At 38.9% G+C, this 22,223-nt stretch overlaps 1 protein-coding gene across 1 annotated transcript; it reads right to left on the reverse strand.

The window, feature by feature from the left end:
• Positions 1-914: 914 nt before the first annotated feature.
• LOC115022355 (macrophage mannose receptor 1-like) lies at positions 915-20,100 on the reverse strand. Its single transcript, XM_029453328.1, has 33 exons — positions 19,941-20,100; positions 19,272-19,628; positions 18,697-18,867; positions 17,836-17,991; positions 17,436-17,546; positions 15,899-16,036; positions 15,608-15,787; positions 14,844-14,998; positions 14,420-14,533; positions 13,221-13,336; positions 12,926-13,074; positions 12,637-12,836; positions 12,393-12,514; positions 12,113-12,185; positions 11,851-11,992; positions 11,593-11,631; positions 10,137-10,300; positions 9,975-10,036; positions 8,435-8,535; positions 7,446-7,588; positions 7,184-7,289; positions 6,702-6,829; positions 6,531-6,572; positions 6,307-6,348; positions 5,470-5,511; positions 5,011-5,110; positions 4,104-4,336; positions 3,583-3,748; positions 2,582-2,752; positions 2,362-2,478; positions 1,760-1,915; positions 1,554-1,580; positions 915-1,468 (listed from the first exon to the last, which is right to left on the reverse strand). Exons 1-33 carry the CDS (start codon positions 20,044-20,046, stop codon positions 1,233-1,235), a joined length of 4,365 nt encoding a protein of 1,454 aa, XP_029309188.1. The 5' UTR covers positions 20,047-20,100; the 3' UTR covers positions 915-1,232.
• Between the last annotated feature and the right edge of the window lie 2,123 nt (positions 20,101-22,223).

Here is a 22,223-nt window from a genome sequence, read left to right on the forward strand (position 1 = left end):
TTGTTATTTACAATGTCTTTTAGTACAGTTGTTCTCATCTGTATTTGTATTGTAGCCTTGTTTAAAGTCTAGTAGAAATGTTGTTATCTCAGCAAGCATAGTAGTTTAAAGTAAAATATGGCATGAATCAATTCTCCTTACATCCATCCATTAAAGGTTCAATGTGTAATGTTGTAAAGAAAGAGGGGGCAGTATTTCACCTCTAAACTGGCTTCATACAATCTAAATTCATCAATCAAAACAGTCAGTTATTGAAAGTATGTTAACCTGTTTATATTTTAGTTGTAGTACTTCGTCATATTTATTGTATTCTAAGTTTTAGAGTATTCTATTTATTGTGTATTATATTCTACAGCTTTATATCTCTCCTTGTGTTGACTGCTGAAACTCTGAGAGCCAGTCTAAATATCACTGCTATCTTAGAGTCTTCATGTGGGGCTTCGATATCTGTGTTTACTGTGGCACTGGGGGCTGTACAGTCCGTGTACCGTTACGTTTTGGCAGCTTGTATATTGGCTTGGGTCCGGTTTTGTCGGTTGGTTTTTTTCCTCTGCGCCGACGTAGTAATTCAGCCGGCGAATATCCCAGCACCGGGAGTATCAGCCGGCTGATGTGTACGGTGTAACGGCAGCAACAGAAAGTTTGATGATCCAGTTAGGAGTCGACTGAATCAGTGCTATCTGCTGACTGCTAACGCCGTACTGCCGGTGGAGCAGCCTCCCACAGACGGTGAGAACGAGGCGCATGAATCATGAATGTATTGTTGATGATCCCTGAGTCTGCCCAAACCAGGCAGTTGTACTTCTTCTCCCTCTGGTCTGAGGGCAGACTGGCACTACACTGACTCACTATCGCCTCCTAGACTGGACGGGCCGCGGCTAGTCAGTTAGCATGCTAATTTCGGTAGATATCTCTGCAACACAACACATACACGTCTTTGACGTAACGTCAACACTGTTACCTCTTCACATTCTTTGGATGATGTCAGTTCATTTTAAAATGTTGTAAATCTGGCATATCTTACACATTGAACCTTTAACATTCAATCAATCAGTAAATTATTAGTTGACATAAAATATAGAATTATGCATAATTTCTAATTATTACAAATATTTGTATATCAAATAAGACATCCTACAGCTGAAATAGTTTAGTTCATTAAAGCCAGTTTTTTATAACTGCATTGAAACTTCTCTCATTTCAAAACAGAACATGAAATGCTGGTATTTACATCACACAGGCCGTGGGTTCTCTTCCTCTATATTTGCAACCAGTTTATTTGCGTCGACCACATTGTTGAAGAAGAGTGGGTTGTCGAAGGTAGATAACTTTCCAGGGATAGGTAAGCGGAGGCCAGACTTCTTGAAGAGAAACAAGGCGATGACTGCTCCAATGGCAATCGCAATAATGACCAGCACAACTGCCAAAATGATGTGGCCACGGGTTTGACGATCCACCACAGGATTAACTGTACAGATTCCACACATAGATGATGAGCCAGAACAAATGTATAATTATGAGTCAAATAAAAAGGATAAAAAGATGTAACCTACCAGTTCCCTGTGGCGCTTGTTGTAATTCTAGAAAGATAACAAACATGATTTAAAACATTTAGTAGCATTTATGTTTCATTTCATTGATATTATACTCTAAATATTAAAATCAATCTATGAATATATTTTTGATTTAATTTAAATAGTTGTTTCAAAAACATTACTTTAATTGTTAACCAAGTCCTATTAAAGAATGATGATCTCACCTTTGGGTGTTTTGCAAATATATCCTCTTTGGTACCACTGTTTCCCTGCCATCCATTTACCATCCTTAGATTTAATCAATCCATAATCACCCATGTTTTGACTGTTAAGCCAGTTATTGTAGACCATGACGGTTTTATCCAACCACTGCCACATGCCTGGGGACAAATAGAAATTCAGTATTTTTTTCCCTGAAGCGGTTCTTTAATTTTATACTCAAGATCTTTTCTTTCAATGTGAAAGGAAACAAGATTTAGAAACATTGAAGTTTTCCACATGTGCTTGTATAACTTATAACATTTCCTATATTTTTTCTTATTGTATATTGACCCCAAAGCCACATTAATTGGACCATTGGGGGAAGTAGAACAAGCGATACCTTTCATATGATACATCTAACTTTGATACAAAGATATTGATGGGTACAGCTGTATTGGTTCATTCCCCATTTGTTGTTAACTTAGTTTATATGCCTGTTTCAGTTCTTTACTCAGCAGGAATAAGTAATTAACAGTTATCTGTTTTACAAAGAAAATGTTCCTTCTTAATGTCCTAGTGTAGCTTTATGTTTCTTTTCATGAAAGATCAGACAATGTGACTGTACCTTTGTGAGTTTTATACAAGCCGATCCAGAAAGAGTTTTGGCTGTCTTCATACATTTTGATATTGCTTTGAATGAATGCTTGCTCCAAAGGATCTTCAATGCTGGCAAGACTTCCACCTTGATAAACAAACAAGCAAACAAAGAGACAGGTTTTTAGTTGAAGTAAACACAAGTGATACGAGTGATAATATGCATTAGACCATCCATAGAAAATACTTACCATGTCTTATACAGTTAGCAGATGCATCTGGCCACTCAATCATGTTAGTGAGAATGAGGTAACAAAACCTCCTAAATGGTCGCCAGAAGTTACTCTGTCTACTGTATCTGGATGTTTCTGGGTCTTCGGGGCAAAATCCTGGGAAAGAGCTTGACTCTGTCGGTGGCACATCTGTGAATGAGAGACATTGACTCTGCGATAAACTAATTACTGTATGGCAGTACATTCTATCAATTCCAATGCACTGAAGTAAGCACCTATTTGACAATATTGTGGAACACTAACGAACCAGGTGAAGGCAGGATGTTAGTGTTTCACATTCTCCATTGTCTTGGAGAGGCGCTGCGCACCCCTGGAAATTCAATGTGTTTTTTTCCCTGGATTTCTTTCTTTTTTTTATATTCACAACTCACTTTTCACATTGAACAGGTGCTCTTCTATTAATTAAAGTAAACGCTTATGTTATCTATCTAATTTATGTGCACGTTTCAGTGTTGACAGCGTTGGTTTCTATTTAGTTCTCTCCTCTCCTTTCTGAAAAGTGAGTTGTGAATAAAACAAATATTTATTTATTTTAAATTCGAGAAAGAAAGAAAAAAACACCTTGAATTTCAGACGGGGCGCGGGGCTCTGTTGGCAGGGCGCAGCGCCCCTCCAAGACAATGGTAGGGGAAACACTGCACACTAAAACACACTCTGGTGCAATAGTTCAGTCCTGTTGTTTTATGGCTTCTTTTTACATCCTCCATTGTCTTGCATTGATGTTGTCTAGATATATTCAGTTTTATTTTTTATTAATAAAATGACTTGTATTCATATTATTCCATTACATTCCAGATGTTTTAGGCTTTTGCCGTTTCAGGATCGATATCGAGATACTTTATGCAGGTCTCGTATCAAAGTCCAAATTTTAGTATCGTGACAGCACTACAGGATGTATGTCGACATTAACATTTAGAATGCGCCACATATGAAGTTATTAAAATATACACGAGCCTTACCTGTAGACTTCATGCAAATGCTGCTCATGTTCCGATTGCAGTCAGCAGTCGCCCATTTTCCATCCACACCCATGAACACACAAGGTAGGATTGTGCTTGGTTCTTGTCTGCCCCAATTGGGTATGGTGACATGCCAGCCATCAATATATTTGAAATATCCGCCAGTCTGAAAGCAAAGATTGATAAAACTGCATTCAGCATCATTCTTTCAAAAGATGGGCTAGTCAGAGCTAATCAAGGATCAACTCATTTTCTTACAATTAGCTAGTCACCAGCTCTGCTGAAAAGGATGTTAAATGTTTTCTTTAATTAACATTAATACTGCTTTGTTAGGATTTTATGCTACATCATGGACAAAAGTATAGAAAACATTTAGTTATAATAAAAGACATCAATAATATAAATGGACTACCGTATTTGTAATAAATATTTATCGAAACAAATATAACTTGATTTTTAACAATTACAGATGAAATTACTAAGGTAAGAATGTTTAGTTTGCAAGGCTTTCAGCACTGTACCTGATCTTTGTTCAGTCCAATCCACACAGGAGCTTTGAGACTCAAAGCCAGCAACTCAACATAGGCCTGTGTCCACTCATTTCGCAGACTAGCCAGTTTAGCACCATCTCCTTCACAGAGCTTTTTGGCTGCATCCCAGCTCATTTGTTGAGTAACAACCTTGATAGAGTCATTAAATATTTTGACATAGTCGGTAGAAAGTGTTGGTTCAGGGGAGTCTGGGAGAGAAGGGTCTGTTCGGGGCGAGAAATTAGGCGCATTTAGTTTTTCCATTCGTTCTTAAAGCCAGGGGCCTGTACAGATGCTCAACAGGTATTATTGAAATTACTCACTCATCCCATTTTTTAAAAACTGTCCCGTTTGAATAGGCTTGGGTATCAAATACAGTACAAAGCGTCTTCAATGTGTAGTGTTGGAGTCATGTTTATCACATTTTGATGGTTGGGGAATATTGATCATGATACAGAACAGTCACAACAAATCGTTAGTTGCTTTAATACAACTGGTGCTGTTGTAGGTAGAATTTGCCGATCGCAAAATTAACTGAGGTTTCTTTAGCCATACAATTGCAAAGTGGGTCCTGAATTTAACCTCATTAACTCTTTTTTTTTTCATCATCACTGACCATTATTTGTTCCAAAATACACCAACATCTCTTAGTCATGCGAAATGATGTTTGGCTGATGGTATTACATTTTGGGAATTAGGGAAATGCATAGTATCTTGTAAAAGTAAAAGTTTGGATATAATAATGATAATAATGATATGGACACATCAGGGTCATCACCATGACAATCCCTGTATGCAACGAATTTCAATAGCACAATATTGTAACAGTCCTTGTTTGAAAAAATCATTCTAGGTCATAGGAAATCCATTCAAGAGAAATGGCCAAGGATAGGCTCACCAACATTTCGAAGACAGACATATCCTTTGGTGTCATTGCAGGAACCTTTTATCCATTTCCCAATACCAATTTTGGGATTGGTAGTCAACGCAGCACACCTCTTCCAGTGAAACAGTGATGTGAGGTAAAGAGAAAACTATGGTGAGATTTAGACTGACAGCAGCTTTTCCATAAAAAAAACAAAAAAACAGAAGTACTACTGACTAATTTGCAAAATATGATCAATGGTTGAACAGGATACCTTTTCTATTGTCTAAGAGGAGGCAGCTCTTATGTTACTGCCTACACATAATAATCACCACCATGAACAGAATCAACGAGGTAGCAGGGCAACCAATAATATACTGTACTTGTAAAAGGATTCCCTGTACATTCTTGATTTTATTTATTTAGACAAATTCATATAAATATCCTCACAAAATAAGCAATAATCCAAATAATTTTCTGTTAAACTATTACCTCAGGCTCTGGCATACGACCAAACGACATGTGAAAATCCATCTTCAATAAAAATCGGGATGTCAGAAATGTGTATGAATATATAAACAGAACATTTTATACAAACAATACAGATGCATATCATTTATCAAAATTGTGAATTTAGATTGTGTGTACTAGACATTACCTAGGGCTGCACAATTAATCTCATTTTAGTTGCGATCATGTATTTGGCTTCCCACAATTAAATGAACATGATGATATTTGATATTAATGTTTAAATTAGTGCTCCGCTTATAGAAAACGCAGCTGAATATCAAATCAAGCGCTTCCTAAATTAACAGCCAGACACCAGCCAGCGATTGAGATGTTTTTGCTGTATTATTATCATTCATATGCACCCAATGGGTTTATGATTAAATAGTTTACAAGAGCACAACATTGCCTATCCTCTAAATCTAGCCTTTTATTTTGCTCTCAAAGTGCACCAGCGTGGTGCATTTAACTTTAAAATGTCATTTAAGGTAAATACTCACAATTCATATTGCAGAAAAGTAATATTGCAATGTCGGTTTTTTCTAATATGGTGCAACCCTAATTTGTACATTAGTAGTTTTGTAGCACAACATGGAAGTCAAAGCAGTGCTCTGTTTATTTAAATGTGAGCGCAATAAAAAATATTTTGCCACTAAAAGAAATGAATAATTGTGATCTCAATATTGATCAAAATAATCGTGATTCATCATTTTGGCCATAATCGTGCAGCCCTAACATCACCCCAGCTTGTCATTAAAGTATTTTGACTCCAAGACAAATGTGGTATTGCCCATTACAGTCAAAATATCAAATAAGTTTTACTCCTCTGCGTGCGAAATCTCCTCTCTGAAAAGGGTCATGCCTCTGCAATGGAAAATCAGGATGTCAGAAATATTTAGCAATACACCCAAAATATTTATTATAAACAATACAAATGCAACACTGAATAAAGGTTGTGTGTACTTGAGGCATAACCTCAGTTGTTAAAGCCCTACACGGACAAAGTTATGCCTTATCTACAGTCAAGTTTTAAATATGTTAACTACCTCAAAAGGATCTGAAATCATTCCAAGGGATCGATGATGTTCCTGCAAAAATAGAGAAAGAATTTTCATGAAAAAACAGTAAAAATAAGAGAGAGCTTTAGAGTTTTTAGTAGTGCATCACATATCTCTTGTACTTAATATTATAACACAAAAATCAAAGTGTCCACTTACTGCAGACGCCCAGTTGGTGTATCGCATTCGTCGCCCATCAGTCCAAAGAAATTTATTGCCATTTAATTCATACAAACCAACCCACAGGTCTGTGGTAGGTTCGTCAGCCAATTTAGTAGTCAAAAACACTGAAAATGTAATGCACATTAATCATATAATTAATCTTTTATTTTTTCACCAGTTTTGCCTAAATATACATAAAATACAGTATATAGTGTATACTAATAATGGACAAAGTAGAAACAGCTTTAGAGCTTGAGTACTGTGTATATATAAAACCATGTATACAAGTATTTTAAACAAAAGAAAATATTAATGAACAAATGTTGTTAATGCAAACAACTTCAAATGTGTATAACTATTCACTAATAGGGCCCATTTTCTCTGGCTGACTTTACTGGGACACCCAACAGACATTTGCATGATATGCCCGATATGCATATAAAAATAATAGTTTTCTGGGAAAGAAACACAGAACACACCTTGTGCATGTCTTGAGAGAATTGAGGCCAGCTTTCCTCCCATTGCTTTGCATTGTGTCTTTGCGCCTTTGAACGTCTCCCTCTGTTTATTATTGATGCTGTAACACTACGGTGAAAAATCAACAGCTTTGAGTGTCTCAAAAGAGCAGCAACTTTATTTTTCATCCACATATAGATCAATGCTTTGTTAGATTAAAGGCCCATTTCATGCAACATCAGTTTCTCCATCATGACATTTATGAAATTAAAAGTGACCTCTAACCTTTGAGTCAAATTTTTCCCAGTTTTGTGGACAGCCACCTTTCGGAAGAATTGTTGGCGGTACAGTGGCGTTGGCAGGTGGTGAGCTACTGCGTTTACAAATGAACTTGTGCTCATACCCACAATTAAAATCATGCCAGAACCCTGTAAATCAAAATACAACATTAAACAAATACTACAAAATATTGATATAAACAATGTTAATTTTTACATTTACCGTATTTTCCGCACTATAGAGCGCACTGGATTATAAGGCGCACTGTCAATGAATGGTCTATTTTCGATATTTTTTCATATATAAAGCGCACCGGACTATAAGGCGCATTAAGCGAAACAAAACAGTCAGATAAGTCAGTCAGTCAAACTTTATTAAACGTGTTCACAATAACTCTCAACATTGTTCAAACGTTAATGAGCGTATTCACAATAACTCCCAACCTTGTTCAGTTGTAACACGTAAAAAAAACAGTCTGATACCGCCAAATGGTCTTCTTTACTTGGCGCAGGTCATCTTCTTGCTTCCTCCACTTCCGTACCATTGATTCATTAATGTTGAATTCTCTCGCAGCTGCTCTATTCCCATGTTCTACTGCGTGACTGATAGCCTTGAGTTTGAAGTCCGCGTCGTAAGCGTATCTCTTGACAGGTGCCATTTTGGGGTCCTTATACACACACACTGTAATATTATGGTGAAGCACAGTATGTATTACTCCGCGACGCGGACTACGGTAGCCGTAATGCTGCAAGCGGTGTGGCTTTGTAGTTTACCAAAGTCGTACTAAAACATTTTGACAGAGCGCCGTGTACCACACAAAATCGCTTTGTGATCAGTAACCACAACCAGAATTAATCCATATATAAAGCGCTCCGGATTATAAAGCGCACTGTCGCTTTTTGAGAAAATTAAAGGCTTTTAAGTGCGCCTTATAGTGCGGAAAATACGGTAAGTTCTTTATTACATGCATTATATGAAAGTAGGCCATTACTCACCCTTAAATGAAGTCATGACAGCGCAATTCTCATCATTGCGTTGGAAAACAGGTTGATTCTCATCCCACCTTTGAAACACCACTGGAGAACCATCCATCCACCTTTTTGAAAATTTCAAAGACACATGCATCCTTGGCACACATTTACTTTCATTTCCATATTGTGTTTTTTTTATGTTATAAATTGTTATATTGCAATAGTACAAAATGAGCTCTGCTCTTCAATCAAGGCAGAAAAATCCACCAGATTTTGTACAGAAGTAATTTAACTGCTTCATAATTCACGCTGCTCTAATCAATACTAATGCTTGTAATGGCGAACCCACATCACTATCACCATGCAGTCCCCCTCAGCTCTCGAGAGCCCTTTAGTCTATTTTTGATTAAATGTTTTGGTTTTCTTGCTCGTAAACTCAGCTCTTATCAGCTTCCTCACCAGCCACGACAGGAAGCAGTTTTTCTGACAGACAGACTGTATGCTACCTGCCCAGAACTAAACGGCAGACACTCAAAGTTGGAACTAGCAAAGTGAACAAAGTGGAGCATCTAGCAAGCTCAGGAGACTGGCACGTCCCTCCAGGAGTTGGTGACTCTCTTACTCTTTTGGGTGACCAGACTATTCAGAGATGATAATGATGATGATTAATTTGAAGAGACAAATTGTGTCCTAAAAAGAAGAGGTGCGTCTTGAGGCGGGACTGAAATATGGAGAGGGACTAAGAGTCACGGATGTCTTGGGGGAGGGAGTGCCAAGATTTGGTGTGTGTGAGGAGTCAGGCGGCGGAGTTCTGGACCAGTTGGAGTCTGTTGATGGAGCTTGCGGTGATGCCATATAGAAGGGAGTTACAGTAGTCAAGGCGGGAGGAAATGAAGGCGTGAATCAGTCTTTCACCTGCTAGGCAGATGAGAGACGGTCTGATTTTTGCAATGTTGCGGAGGTGGAAAAAGGAAGTTTTGACAATATGGCTGATATGGGGTTCAAGGGAGAGGGTGAGGTCGAAGATCACGCCAAGGTTGCGTGCCTGAGGAGAAGGGGAAACAGTGGTGCCGTCAATTGTGAGTGTCAGGTTAAAGGTTTTGCTGAGTGTGGATTTGGAGCCGATGAGGAGGAGTTCAGTTTTGCTATTGTTAAGTTTGAGGAAGTTGTGTTGCATCCAGTTTTTTATTTCTGTGAGACATGAGTCGATGTGTGAGAGGGGTGGGTTATGGGGGGATTTGGTGCTGAGTTAGATCTGCGTGTCGTCGGCATAGCAGTGGAAGTCCAGGTTGAAGTGGCAGAGTATCTAACCGAGGGGGAGGATGTAGATTGTTAAGAGGAGCGGGCCGAGTACTGAACCTTGGGGGATACCTTGGGTGACTGGCGCTGTGGCAGAGGAGTGGTTGTGATGGGAAATGATGTGGGATCTGTCGGACAGGTAGGACTGGAGCCACCTGAGTGCAGTATCCTCGATTATCTACATATCACATAGTTTTGATACGTTTCTTTTAACTCTTTTCTCATTTTTGTTTAACCCATTATTCATTATGTAGTTCATACTCACCCATATGTTCTATCAAGCTCTACGTTCAGGCCTATCCAGTAATTCCCACCATCTCTGGACACCTACATGCACAGACAAAGGGCAACAGTAACACTAGCAGTACTTACGTTGCAGTATGTTCTAAGCTTAAATGCTATGGCTAATGAGTACTCGCTCACTCACCTGTTTCCATAAAAAGACACTTTCAGCTTCACTGTTGATAGTAACCAAGTCACTATGCCTCTGTTGGCAGGCTCTACGAGCTTCTTCCATGGCCGTCGACCAGCGCGCTATATAATACTGAGACCCATTCCATTCTCGCCACCCGTCTGAGGTGATATTGTAGTCTGAAGACATGTCAGAAAGATGTAATGTATTACAGGACATGTGTAGGTTCAGATTTCAGTTACATTACATGCAAGCGGCATCAAGCGATCCCCTGACTTTTCCTCTATTGCCACCGTGAAGTTCACATTTGTGGCTTTGAGTGAAATATCTTAGTAACTATAACGCTTGCAATGAAATTTGGTGCAGATCTTCATGTCCCCCTCAGCAGGATCCATATCAATAAGTTTGGAGGTCCCTTAACTTTTCATCCAGCATCAGACCAAACTTTTTGTTTTTCTAATACTCTGATTTGTGACAAATTACCTGCAAAACTAATAACTAGAGATGTCACGGTACCAGAAATGCAGTAGTCGGTACCGATACCAGTGGAATTCCACGATTCTTGATACCAAATCGATACCACGGTAAAAAAACAAAACAATAAATCCCATGTACTTCAACATACACTCGTTTGAATATTGTTTTTGTCAGAAGGTTTAACGGGTCATAATTCCTTCTCCAACATCTATTTTATACTGCTGCGAAAAACATCTTCTTCAAACAACTGTAACCTTGAATACGCTTTTCAAGATCACATTTGAACACATCATGGTAAAGGTATAATTTATCTTGGCCCGTAATACAAGTCAATTGCACCTCTGAGACTGAGTGCTAACAGCTACCGTCAACTTGCTCTCCTGCTGATTTCAACACGGGTTTGTTGTTTCATAATGTAGCATTATCAGGAAAACATAGGTTGTGTCTCCTGGACAAGTCACAGTGAGTTAACTGAATAAATAATCACAAAAAGTCAAGTGTGTACGGAGCGAGTGTTGGGTTGAGCAAAAGAGAGCGGTGAGAGGTAGCAGAGGAGAAATCCTGCGGTCCAGGGCCAGACCAGTTTGCTTTAGGAACCGATGAGCAGAGTCAGAATTGAAATGCCTTATTTCCTTTCCGATTTTAACACATCGGCGTGAACCCCCCCGGTACCTACAGTACTTATAGTACATACGGGTCCTGTCACGTTTACAGAATTTTGGCATCGACTTGGTCCCGAAATATTGGTTCCTCATGAGATTCCTACTAATAACATTCCTATCAGCCTCATCTGTACTTTGTGTTAATTAGCAAATGTTAACACACTAAACTAAGATGGTGAACATTGTAAACATTACACTAAATATTAAAGGAGGCTCAACCCACAGTGAAGTAACTGCAGCAAATTTAAACCATACATTAGAAAATAATGTTTGGCCTAAAAGCATATTTGCAATGTTTTCTTTGTGGTTACATAGAAAAATGGCCCACTTACCTGGAGTGACGCGGTCTGGAGGTGGATTTGGAGTTACTCCTGTAAGGACAGATAGAAGAAATTATATCCAGAACACTGAGCAAAGTACTGGAGTGATAGTAGGTAGTTGAGTTCACCTAAATACATTTGATAAAGACATCGTTGGAAGGTCGAACTTGTTCAGTTAACCTTCAACAAAGGTTACAAACATGACATGCTCTTCTTTGAAACCTTGGTAACCAAACAAGAGCGAAAGAAACCGTTCCATTCTCATTTTACCTGTACGGATCTGGCAAAGCCAATCATGGTACGTCTCGCAATGCACATCGTTCCAACTCTGCCAATGCGATTCGATTTCAGCGCAAGATTCCACATTGTCTTTGTTGTTTGGCTCTCCATCCTTCCAATTTTGAAACTGCAGCTGTAAACAAAAGCAAACAATAAAACACATGATTTATATTGTTATCTATTTAATTAAGCATCCTAAACTAAATGATGGTCTCAATTGTTATTATCATTAAGTAGAACACCAATAACTCACTGGCGATCCATCACTCCACACATAACCGGTGACTGGGTCAGGGGCACTAAGTCCAATCCAGACTTTTTCATGTCTGCAATGAACAATGATTATATTATGAATATCATACTGATGATTCAAATATAAAACCTGTTTGAAAAATGAAGATCAAAGTTTTGCCTAATTTAGCAGTCATCTGTAAATGCATTACCTAAGGCTCAGCTGGACTAGCTAACCTACATCTTCTTCTGCAACACGTTTCGCATTTCTTAATTTTGTACGTTGATCGGTCATACTGTACCGAGGTAGGGGCAATGTCATATCATCAGCACTGTGAATGCTGAGCAGGTCTCCTCTGATGGCCCTGCAGTAATCTCTGGCCTCATACCAGGTCCTCTTGTCAAAGGGTGACTGTGAAAATAACTTCAACACAAGGCAGAGGTTCAACGTGGTTAGGTAGAGTGACAAGCAAACAGTGTTTTATTGTCTTTGCAGTCTTTGTATGTGCGATTCTTTAAGCTTTATTTTTTTACACGTGGCTGTACCTTATAACAATAGTGTCTTGATCTCATTTGAGCCCAGCCGTCCGCGCACGTGGCAGGGGGAACAGTCGGTGGTGCAGGGGTTAAAACTGCCCCCTCTGCCAGGTGTTTGCAGATGTATTTCTCCTTATTGGTGCAGGGCAGCACATCCCAGAGGCCAGCAAAAACCCCAGTTTTCATGGCAACACAGCCCTGTTGGTGACCTTGCATTGTTGAGGGAAAATGGTAAACTGTCAATTGTGAAGCTACCTTCTGACACACCTTACAGATGGAGTTTAAGATTGTTCCATACCTGGCATCTGAGCGTTCCAGTGAGTGTACCTCACAGAGTCTGTGTTGGTCCACACAAATAGATCAATGTCTTTCTGGTTTGAGAGGCCGAGCCAGAAGTATTTCTCTGCTCTCATCCCCACCAAGCTGACAAGGAAGGCATTGTCCACTCTGGAGATATTTGCACAATTAGGATCGCAGGATTTCTGTTCTCAGTAATTGAAAAAAAGCCTTTTTATATTTTTATTCTGTTTGTCCTAATACATTTGAAATGTAGAGTTACTCAGGACATTTGGAGTGAAAATAATTGTTCTTACACATTTGAAACATCGGCTAAGTAGGAACCTGAGTTCATACAGTCATCTTTGGCTTCATCAAAAGCTTTGTTCTGTGGCCCTATAAAGTAGCAGTAAGAGCCATGTCTTCTCCACCCCTGGATTGTTGGAAAAGAAAAGAAAGTGAAGAAAGACAATTGTGAGATATTTTATAACTTTCCATAATTAATGAATTTGTAAAGGAGGAAAAGAAACTGATAAAAATCAAAGATGATATAATCACTACAATTACATAAATATTCTAGAAATGTAAACTCGGCCTAAATGCAGTATAACGTTTTATAAAGTTAAACCTTTTATTTAATGCTGCATTCATGGATTTTAAAGAAACATTTTTGAACATTTAGGGGAATCACACGCTGAAAAACATACAGCCCCGACATGTTGTTCTTATAACATAGTAAGGGGGACATTAGCATTCATTTGAAGCGGTGTTTTTTACCCAACCTGTACATTTAGGTATAATATTTAATCGCCTTTTAGCTTTCTATTTTGGTCTTGATGAGGAAAATATCTCAGGGATGGGCATTTCAAGCAAAAATACTAGTCGATATTAGCTGGGAACTATTCGACCATGGCCCAAAGACAACACCTCCCCCCTGCACGCACATGCGCACACTGCTGCCAGGCTTCACTCTCAGATGACTGTGCATAGTTGTTGCAGACTTGTGTTATGCTAACTTTACCTGGAAAGTTTGCACTCCACCTCCATTTTAATTATCTTTTTTTCGTCACACAGCATTTATTGACGACTGTAGTGGGTTTTGCATGTTTCTCCTGTATGTACCAAACAGCAAACTCTGCTTCGAGGTAGGTAGGTGTGTTTCAGCAGCCTGCCTCTGCTCCACCTTATTGCCCCTTTTTGTATTAGCGAAGAGTTAGGTCAAGATGGCGAACACAGACACTACGTCCATTATATATACAGTCTATGGTTTATACAGTAGTATCTAGCCCATCCCTAGCATGGATTAGATATTTGTCGAGCTGGGCAGGTAGAGTACCGTGAATTTATCAGAGCTTTGCTGCGCTGTAGATAACCAAACTGCTGAGCTAAAAAGAAAGGCTCTAATGAGCTTTGGGAGATGATAGAGTTAGGTGAAGTGCCTAAAGGTTATCTCGGATTACTTCATGAACAAGAGAAGCTGTTTTTAAATGGATATAAATAAGTAAACATAACTAACAACTTTGCAGCCATCATCCTGCTCCACTTCATCTCCAGTGGGTTCTGAGGCACTCATCTTCATACAAATGAAGCCATAGTTCCTCTCGCACACTTGGTCAGCCCAGTTCCCATCCTGTAACAAAGTAGTGTTATATATTTATTCATCTGGAGACTGGATGTATTGGAAGGTACTACAGACAATGCACTAGTGAAATGGCAAACGAAAATGTCAAAGTCTTTAAACTGTACAAATGAAAGATCATACTTAGGGTCCAGAGATATGCAGTAGACAATATACTGTATTCAATGTCAACTGCTGTCTGATAAATCAGGTAAAATAACAGTATTTGATGCCATGTTCTCTAAAAGGTTTTGAGTGTATTTTAAGTGCATATACAGTACATACGGTAATATGTGCACCATACCCACATAGTGCTCCTTACCTCTCCCCCCATGAGAACACAGTCCTGTATATCAGTTGAGAATTTAGGTTTCCCAAATTCCCAGCTCGTGAAACTGACAGTCGAGTGGTCACTCCAGTCAAACAGCCTCTCGGTCTTCCTGTCATTCAGTCCAATCCAAAGATTATCAGAGGATACTGCAGACATGGACAAAAGGATGTTTCTGTAAACAACTTGCCATTAACTTAATGTTGCTAATGAATAATATGGGTGTTAATCTCAAATTTCATCACAATACAATGTTATAGATTCTTTGGACAAGATACACTATTTTACGCTATCACAAAGTCTGCCACCATACGATTTCAATTCAATTCCATTCAGGGGCCTGCGATCGATATGAGAGGATGTCATATGACCATTTAACACATTCAGTCTCACCATCAAATCCCACCACTTTGTATCATACAGACGTCTAAAAGGGGGCCTTGTGCCTGGTATCGGCAGAGAAAAGAGAGATTCAGCGGAGGAGTTTGTCAAGCTGGGGATGCGAATGGACAGCCTGCCGATTGGCTGAGGGTAACACCCCATAGGCTTTGCTGAATAATACACAGCAAAATAATTTTAAAAAGAGAGAAAATCCAGGCAGAGGGCAGGATCTCTGTGGATGCCGCCACATACTTATCGTGGGTCCTTGTGTATGATTGAGAGGGATTATTTTTTTTATGAGTCTATACATTGTTTTTAAGGAAATGATTATACCTTTTGAAGATAAACATGCGTTTGTTTTTATTGTTTTCACGTACTGTATCCAAGTTGAGAGACGATAAAGCTTTGGTCCTCCACATTTCTGATGGTGACTAGGTCTCCTCCTTCATTACGACACACTCTCTGAGCATCAGTCCATGTTTTCTCAGTACGGTTAAGGTGGAAGCAGTGGCCATTGTAGGGAATCCAAGGTCTTGAACAAAATCCTGGCTCAGCAGCTGATCATGAAAAGAACAAGGAAATATACGGACTGAGTGACAGATATACGATGTAGCTATACGGTTTTAAAGGGCATTTGTAGTGTAGAATAGATAGATCTTTTTCTTTACCTGGTGTAGGCGCTACCTCGGCCGCACTGCTGTAGCAGATGTACCCGAGTTTCTTGCTGCAAAGTGAACTTTGCCAGGAGTACTGGACAGCGGGATCCAAAATTGCACAAATGTGTCCCAGATCAGAACGTGGATGTCCTAAAAAAAGATAATGGTTATACTTACAAGTTGTTTTTTTGCAAACAGCCTCAGATTTGTCTCAGTGTTATAGTCTCGCACATAATCCCCCGTAAAATCGTTTACTCTTCAGTTTTGTAAGGATTTAACAAACAAGATATGTTTTCATTTGAGCTTTAGATGTGCTGGAAGACAGAGCATGTTGACTTTATTAGAACACATTTTATTTCAGCATGACTCGAGGCACACATGGGAATTATAATACAAAAAACAGAAAACGTATTTTTCAGTCTATAAGTTGAGTTTACAAAGTTCATCACCACATTATGTTTGAATGAGTGAATACATATAGTACGACCAAAGAAAAATGTAAAGAAAATGTTGAACTTGTACCATGTTGGAGGGGAAAAATAAATTGGAAAGATATGCTGGATTCTAACTAGGTCGACTTCATTAGGCAGATAGCGACATCATTTAACGGCTCACTTTTATTTATTCAAAGGTATGAGATTGTAGAGAACTAGTTTTACACTTGTTAACGCTGTAACTCGTATACATATTTAAGTGGAATAAATTTAAGCATGAGGGAGAAAAACGTTCAACTTACTCGTCTGTGGCTACATTCTGCAAGTCAAGGCTAGTTTATTTATACAGCACCTTATCATACACAGAGGTCATACAAAGTGCTTTACAGACAAAGAAAAGACAGAAGTTTAAAATAAAATAGATGAAAGTACAATTTTTAAACCAAATAAATAAAGATACAATTCAAATGGATTACTTAAAAGCGGTGGAAAAGAGAACAGTCTTTAGTTTAGGTTTTAAAATGGCTACGTTGGGGCGTATCTTAGTTCCAGCAGTGGGCAGCATAATGTCTGCCGTTTCACCACATTCAGACCAAACTCTGGACACAACTAACTGACAAGTCCCTGCAGATCTGAGTTTGTAATCAGCAAACATATCTGCAATATATGTTGGGCCTAGAATTGATATTATATTAAACTGGAAGCCAGTGCAGGGATCTAATATTTGGGCAAATGTGTTCTTTCTTCTTGGTGTTAGTATTCTAACAACAGCATTTTGAATGAGTTGCAACTGTCTAATGGTCTTATTGGGGAGGCCAGTTGGAAGTGTGTTACGGTAGACAACTCTACAAGAAAATAGATTGTGATGGTCTTTTCTAAATCTTACTTCTAAATCATTCTGGCATCTTAAGATGAAGACTTTGTTAAAGTTTTAATGTGGCCATTACATTTACTTTTTAAAGATGTAAATGTAAATTAAGGTTTGTTTAATAGTTTGTTTTAGATTCTATTTTGTTTAGATTCTTTTTGTTAATACATTTCAATATATTATATAATGATAGTGATAAATATATCACAATAGAGAAATACAAAATTGAAGTGAAGGAAAAACCTACCAGAGTCCCATTTCATGTAACGGTAAGGTCTCCTATTAGACCATTTCCAGCCATGTTCTGGATCCAGGACCAGCCCAGTCCACAGCTTATTGCCCCCTGTACCTAGTAGTGCTGGCATGGGAAGCAGAAATGACAAAACAATGAGTCGTTGCCTTTGTCACTTATTGTTAGTAAGGCTCAGATTTCCTGATTATTTTGACAACACAACACCATTGCAAAAATGTAGATACATCAGTGCAAGTAATGCGTTTTAAGAATGTATAAAAAATGTTTTTAATTACGAGTGCTATTATAAATCAAATCCCTTAATGGAAACAAAGACAGCAAATTATTTCTGTATGTGCCCAAATGCATGATCCCTTTTATTAGTACATTCAGTATAGAGTCAGTGTCACCTTACCTGTGATGTAAGCCTGCTCGTGAGGATCGTTGATACTGAGCAGGGAGGCTCCCTGCTGTTTGCAGCTGGCTTCGGCTTGGGGCCAAGTCAGAACCGACTGTGTGTTGAGCTGGTAATACGCTCCTGTTGTTGGGTAAATAGTCCAGCCTTCTTTGGCTATGAATGTATATACAAAATATGAATAAGTCTGTCTCTCTCTCTCTCTCTCTCTGTCTCTCTCTCTCTCTCTCTGTCTCTCTCTCTGTCTCTCTCTCTGTTTCTGTCTCTGTCTCTCTCTGTGTCTCTCTATGTCTCTGTCTCTCTGTGTCTCTCTGTGTCTCTCTGTGTCTCTCTATGTCTCTGTCTCTCTGTCTGTCTCTGTCTCTCTGTCTCTCTCTCTGTCTCTCTCTGTCTCTGTCTCTCTGTGTCTCTCTCTGTCTGTCTGTCTCTTTGTCTCTCTCTGTGTTTCTCTATGTTTCTGTCTGTCTCTCTGTCTCTCTCTGTGTCTCTCTATGTCTCTGTCTCTGTCTCTCTCTGTCTCTGTCTCTGTCTCTCTGTGTCTCTCTCTGTCTCTGTCTCTCTGTCTCTCTCTGTCTCTGTCTCTCTCTGTCTCTGTCTCTCTCTGTGTCTCTCTCTGTCTCTCTCTGTCTCTGTCTCTCTCTGTGTCTCTCTCTGTCTCTCTCTGTCTCTGTCTCTGTCTCTCTCTGTGTCTCTCTGTGTCTCTCTATGTCTCTCTCTGTGTCTCTCTCTGTCTCTCTCTCTGTCTCTCTCTGTCTCTCTCTGTCTCTGTCTCTCTCTGTCTGTCTCTCTCTCTGTCTCTCTGTCTCTGTCTCTGCCTTTTCCCACTACAGTATTCAAAAAATGTTTACAGGCAGTACTTACAAGTAACCGGGCAGAAGCCCCATCGTTCACTTTGATATTTAGTTTCAGCCGCACACCAAAGCTTATTGTCAGGAGAGTCGAGCGTCGAGCAGTCTGAGTACCACTGGTCTTTGTACTGGAAGGGAAACATGCACGGAAGTCCAGCTGCATTTCCACCAATGGCATAAAGTTCTAAGAGGTGATAAGAACAAAGCAAAGATTGGTTTCAGAACATCTGTACCTGCAGCGATTTACCTTTTTTTCCTTTTTTTTTACGACATGACAAACCACTTCAAAACAATGCTAAATGATATGTTTGTTTTATCTTTACCACAATTCAAATGCAGATTTATAAAACAATTATGACTATATGATGTTACATAAATCCATGCGCAGCTGTTTACCAGTTTGACCTTCTGTTGGATAAAGCTAACGTGTACATATCCTTTTTGAAATAATCTCATCATCTCTCTAAAAACAACAAACTGTCCTCATCATCATTCTATTTTTGTACTTAAAATTGCTGAAAATGGTTATGATTTAGTGTGCCCTGTGGACAGTGAAAGTCCTTCAAGACAACACGTTTTACACTGTACCTCTGTATGTTCTGGCACAAGCTCCATTGGACGTCCCTGTAATGGTGAGGTGGTTATTGGGTCCTACTGTTCTGGAGAGAACGGCTGTGTTATCCGCAGTGAGCTCAATGTAAAGCTCTTGGTCTTTGAGGGCGAGCACTGTTCCATTCTTGCATTCCCACTTTTGGAGGTCGCTGTTTTCGTCACACTCGTGGAGGCTTATTTCACTTCCCACACTTTTCCCCTGGGCTCCCAGGCACTTCTTCCTCTGGTGAACCAGAAGTCGGTCACCGAATGTCCAGCGTATGTCATTGCAGTCGTTATTTGTTTTAACCAAACAAAAACCAGCGTCCTTGTTAGTTAGTTGAAATGGTGAATCTGTTGAGAAAGAATTACGCACTTACAAGAAATGAGAAAATCCTTTCGAACAAATGTTTACACAGTCTTTCATTGACTGACAAGTATTCAAGAATAAACTGAAATTTAAAAAGCAAACAAAGTTACAACCATCCCATGTCTGCAAAATGTAAAACCGGATTCATCTTGATATTAAACTGTAGCAAATATACAAGAATGTATTTAACGCAGGTGACACACTGACACATGGTAAATGACACCACAGTCTCACATAAAGAACAGTGCATATCTACACAATCGCACAAAAAACTCTTAAAAGTTGGAATACTGTACCATCTGAAGCCAAACATTGTAATACTTGGATGAGGAGCACAAAGGCTGTAAAAGGTATCTTCATTGTTAGTATTCGTCTGAGATGTCTCACACCTGAAGACTTCATCCATGCATTTCTCGGTTTTAAATGTGTGTGAATGATTATCGAAAGTCAATCTTGATACTACTGACGCATCCTGTCTCGTCGTGTCAGCATGACTTTTTTTTTTTAATTTTGTCTACTCTCAGACTTTTTTTCTTCAACATTTCACTTCCTTTTTTTTAAAAACATGAACCCAAATTTTCCCAGAACACATTATATATGGATTTGTCATTTGCCATTGCATAATAATCAGACACTGGGGGAAACAAGAAGTGCTAGTATCTTGCTCCAGTGAGTGAACTATTAAGTGATGGCCAGTCTACGCACAAATCAAACACATTTGTGCCATTAAGGGGACCACAAGTTATTCCATTTATTAATGATCGGCAGTAGTATTCCTGAATCTGTTTTACATTTATGGATACAATGAACGTGACTTGTATGATTTTGACACCCTTATGTGATGACAGAGGAAACAGATGTGATACAAACTGCGGTTGGCCGTTTGGTTCATCCATTTCCCTCGGGAATATATTGTGTAATACATAACAAGGAAGCTATCAAAGTGCTGACTTTCTGTTTTTTTTCTTTTCTTTTTTTCAGTTACTGTTTAGTTTGTTTCACCAAGATTAGCCAGCTGTGTGGAGGTGAAGAAGGAGTCAGGGTTGAACTTCTCTCTCTCGCTCTTGTCACTTCACGAGTACAACACTATGAATATATTGCAGAAAAGACGGTCTGAAAATGTGCGCTGCTAACTTTATATTTAAAGGATATTCAGTCTCCCTTCTCTCTATGATGGCCAACTTTTCACTGTGGCTCAGCCCTCTAGTGTGGTTCGTAATAACTATTGACACGTCTTACGAACTAGTTCTCACCTGGAGCCCAGTGACAGCTTGATAGCCTTACCCTCTCCTAATAGGCGACATGTTAACATTTTTAAACGTTATTCATGTGGCATTATGTTTTTCTTAAAACATATTTGCTGATGCAAATTAGTAGTACACTGTTTCAACCTCATTTCTACATTTAACCTTAACCAAAGTATTTTAGCTGCCTAATCCTTACCAAATACACACACACATACAGTAACACTTCCTGGACTGGTGAAAATGTTGTCAGTTCACATAACATTGTCAGTAATGCCCAATCACAGTCCTGTGAGGAGCTGCTGGCAGTTACGGGCGTGGTTTTGTGTGACCCTACACAGCGTAGCAACTGTAAACAAACCATATTGTGTGTCAGGCAGTAGTCGAAAAGCAGGCCGTTAGATGGAGAACTCTTAAAAACAACTCTAGGCTGTCGAATGATTACGGTTGATGAATCAATATCAATTTAGGGAGTAAACGTTGCAAATCTGTCCTCAGTGGTCCACACTCTTAATCCTCGGCTTGCAGAAGCAGCAGAGGAACAAGGCTCTGTTGCGTTGCCGTAAGGGAGAGAAAGTGTTTCACTAAAGAAGCAATTTGATGTTTAAATACTTACTTATGCACACATATCTGAACACTCACTCAATGATAATTGTTTCTGTAAATGGTTTACACATTGTGTTGTTGTAAGTATCGGGTTATAGTAGTATAGTATAGTTTGATTTGGTCGATTGGATCAAATTGAGGGGAAAAAATTTTTTATGTTATGTTCAAAGAGGAAGTGGCTTCTGGGAATCTGAGAAGTGAGCTGTGAGAACACTAGTGTTGAGTAAGAGGTCAACAGATAAAAAGGTGAGATGTGCCAGAACAAATTGCTTAGTAAAGCAAATTGGGAAACATCAAATTGAGGGTTTGGTAATCCGTGGTGAATCGTTAAATCGTTCTTTGTGTTTCAGCACAATTTGGCCAAGCAGTTCCTCTAAAGAATATTTGTCCTCCTTCAAACACATCTCTTGCTTCGTTCAAACTGAATAATTATAAGTGTCTTGCCTTATTGTAGTATTACCCATGATCTAAGGTCTTAAAGGTGCAATGTGTAATTCTGAGCCACCTGCTCCAAAGAAATAGGGGGCATAACTTCAGTTATTAAAGAAAAAAAAGACCCTATTGTAGTATGTTATCCTACGTTTATATTTTAGTTATAGTAGTTTAGCATATTTATAGTGTATTCAAATGTATTCTTTATGTTGTGTATTGTATTTTATAGCTATATATCGCTCTCTTCTAGTGTTATCCATATTTACTGAGTATTCCTGTGCAATGCAATATCCATCC

The sequence above is a fragment of the Cottoperca gobio genome, chromosome 17, assembly GCF_900634415.1.
Source record: "Cottoperca gobio chromosome 17, fCotGob3.1, whole genome shotgun sequence".
In the NCBI taxonomy this organism is placed as follows: domain Eukaryota; kingdom Metazoa; phylum Chordata; class Actinopteri; order Perciformes; family Bovichtidae; genus Cottoperca; species Cottoperca gobio.

Coding starts and splice junctions, on each gene's coding strand:
- LOC115022355 (XM_029453328.1), bottom strand. CDS start 20,046: ATGAAGTCTTCAGGTGTGAGACATCTCAGACGAATACTAACAATGAAG. Junction 12,186..12,392: donor ATGACATTGCCCCTACCTCG/GTACAGTATGAC, acceptor TGTTCATTGCAG/ACATGAAAAAGTCTGGATTG. Junction 11,993..12,112: donor TGTGGAGTGATGGATCGCCA/GTGAGTTATTGG, acceptor TTTTGTTTACAG/CTGCAGTTTCAAAATTGGAA.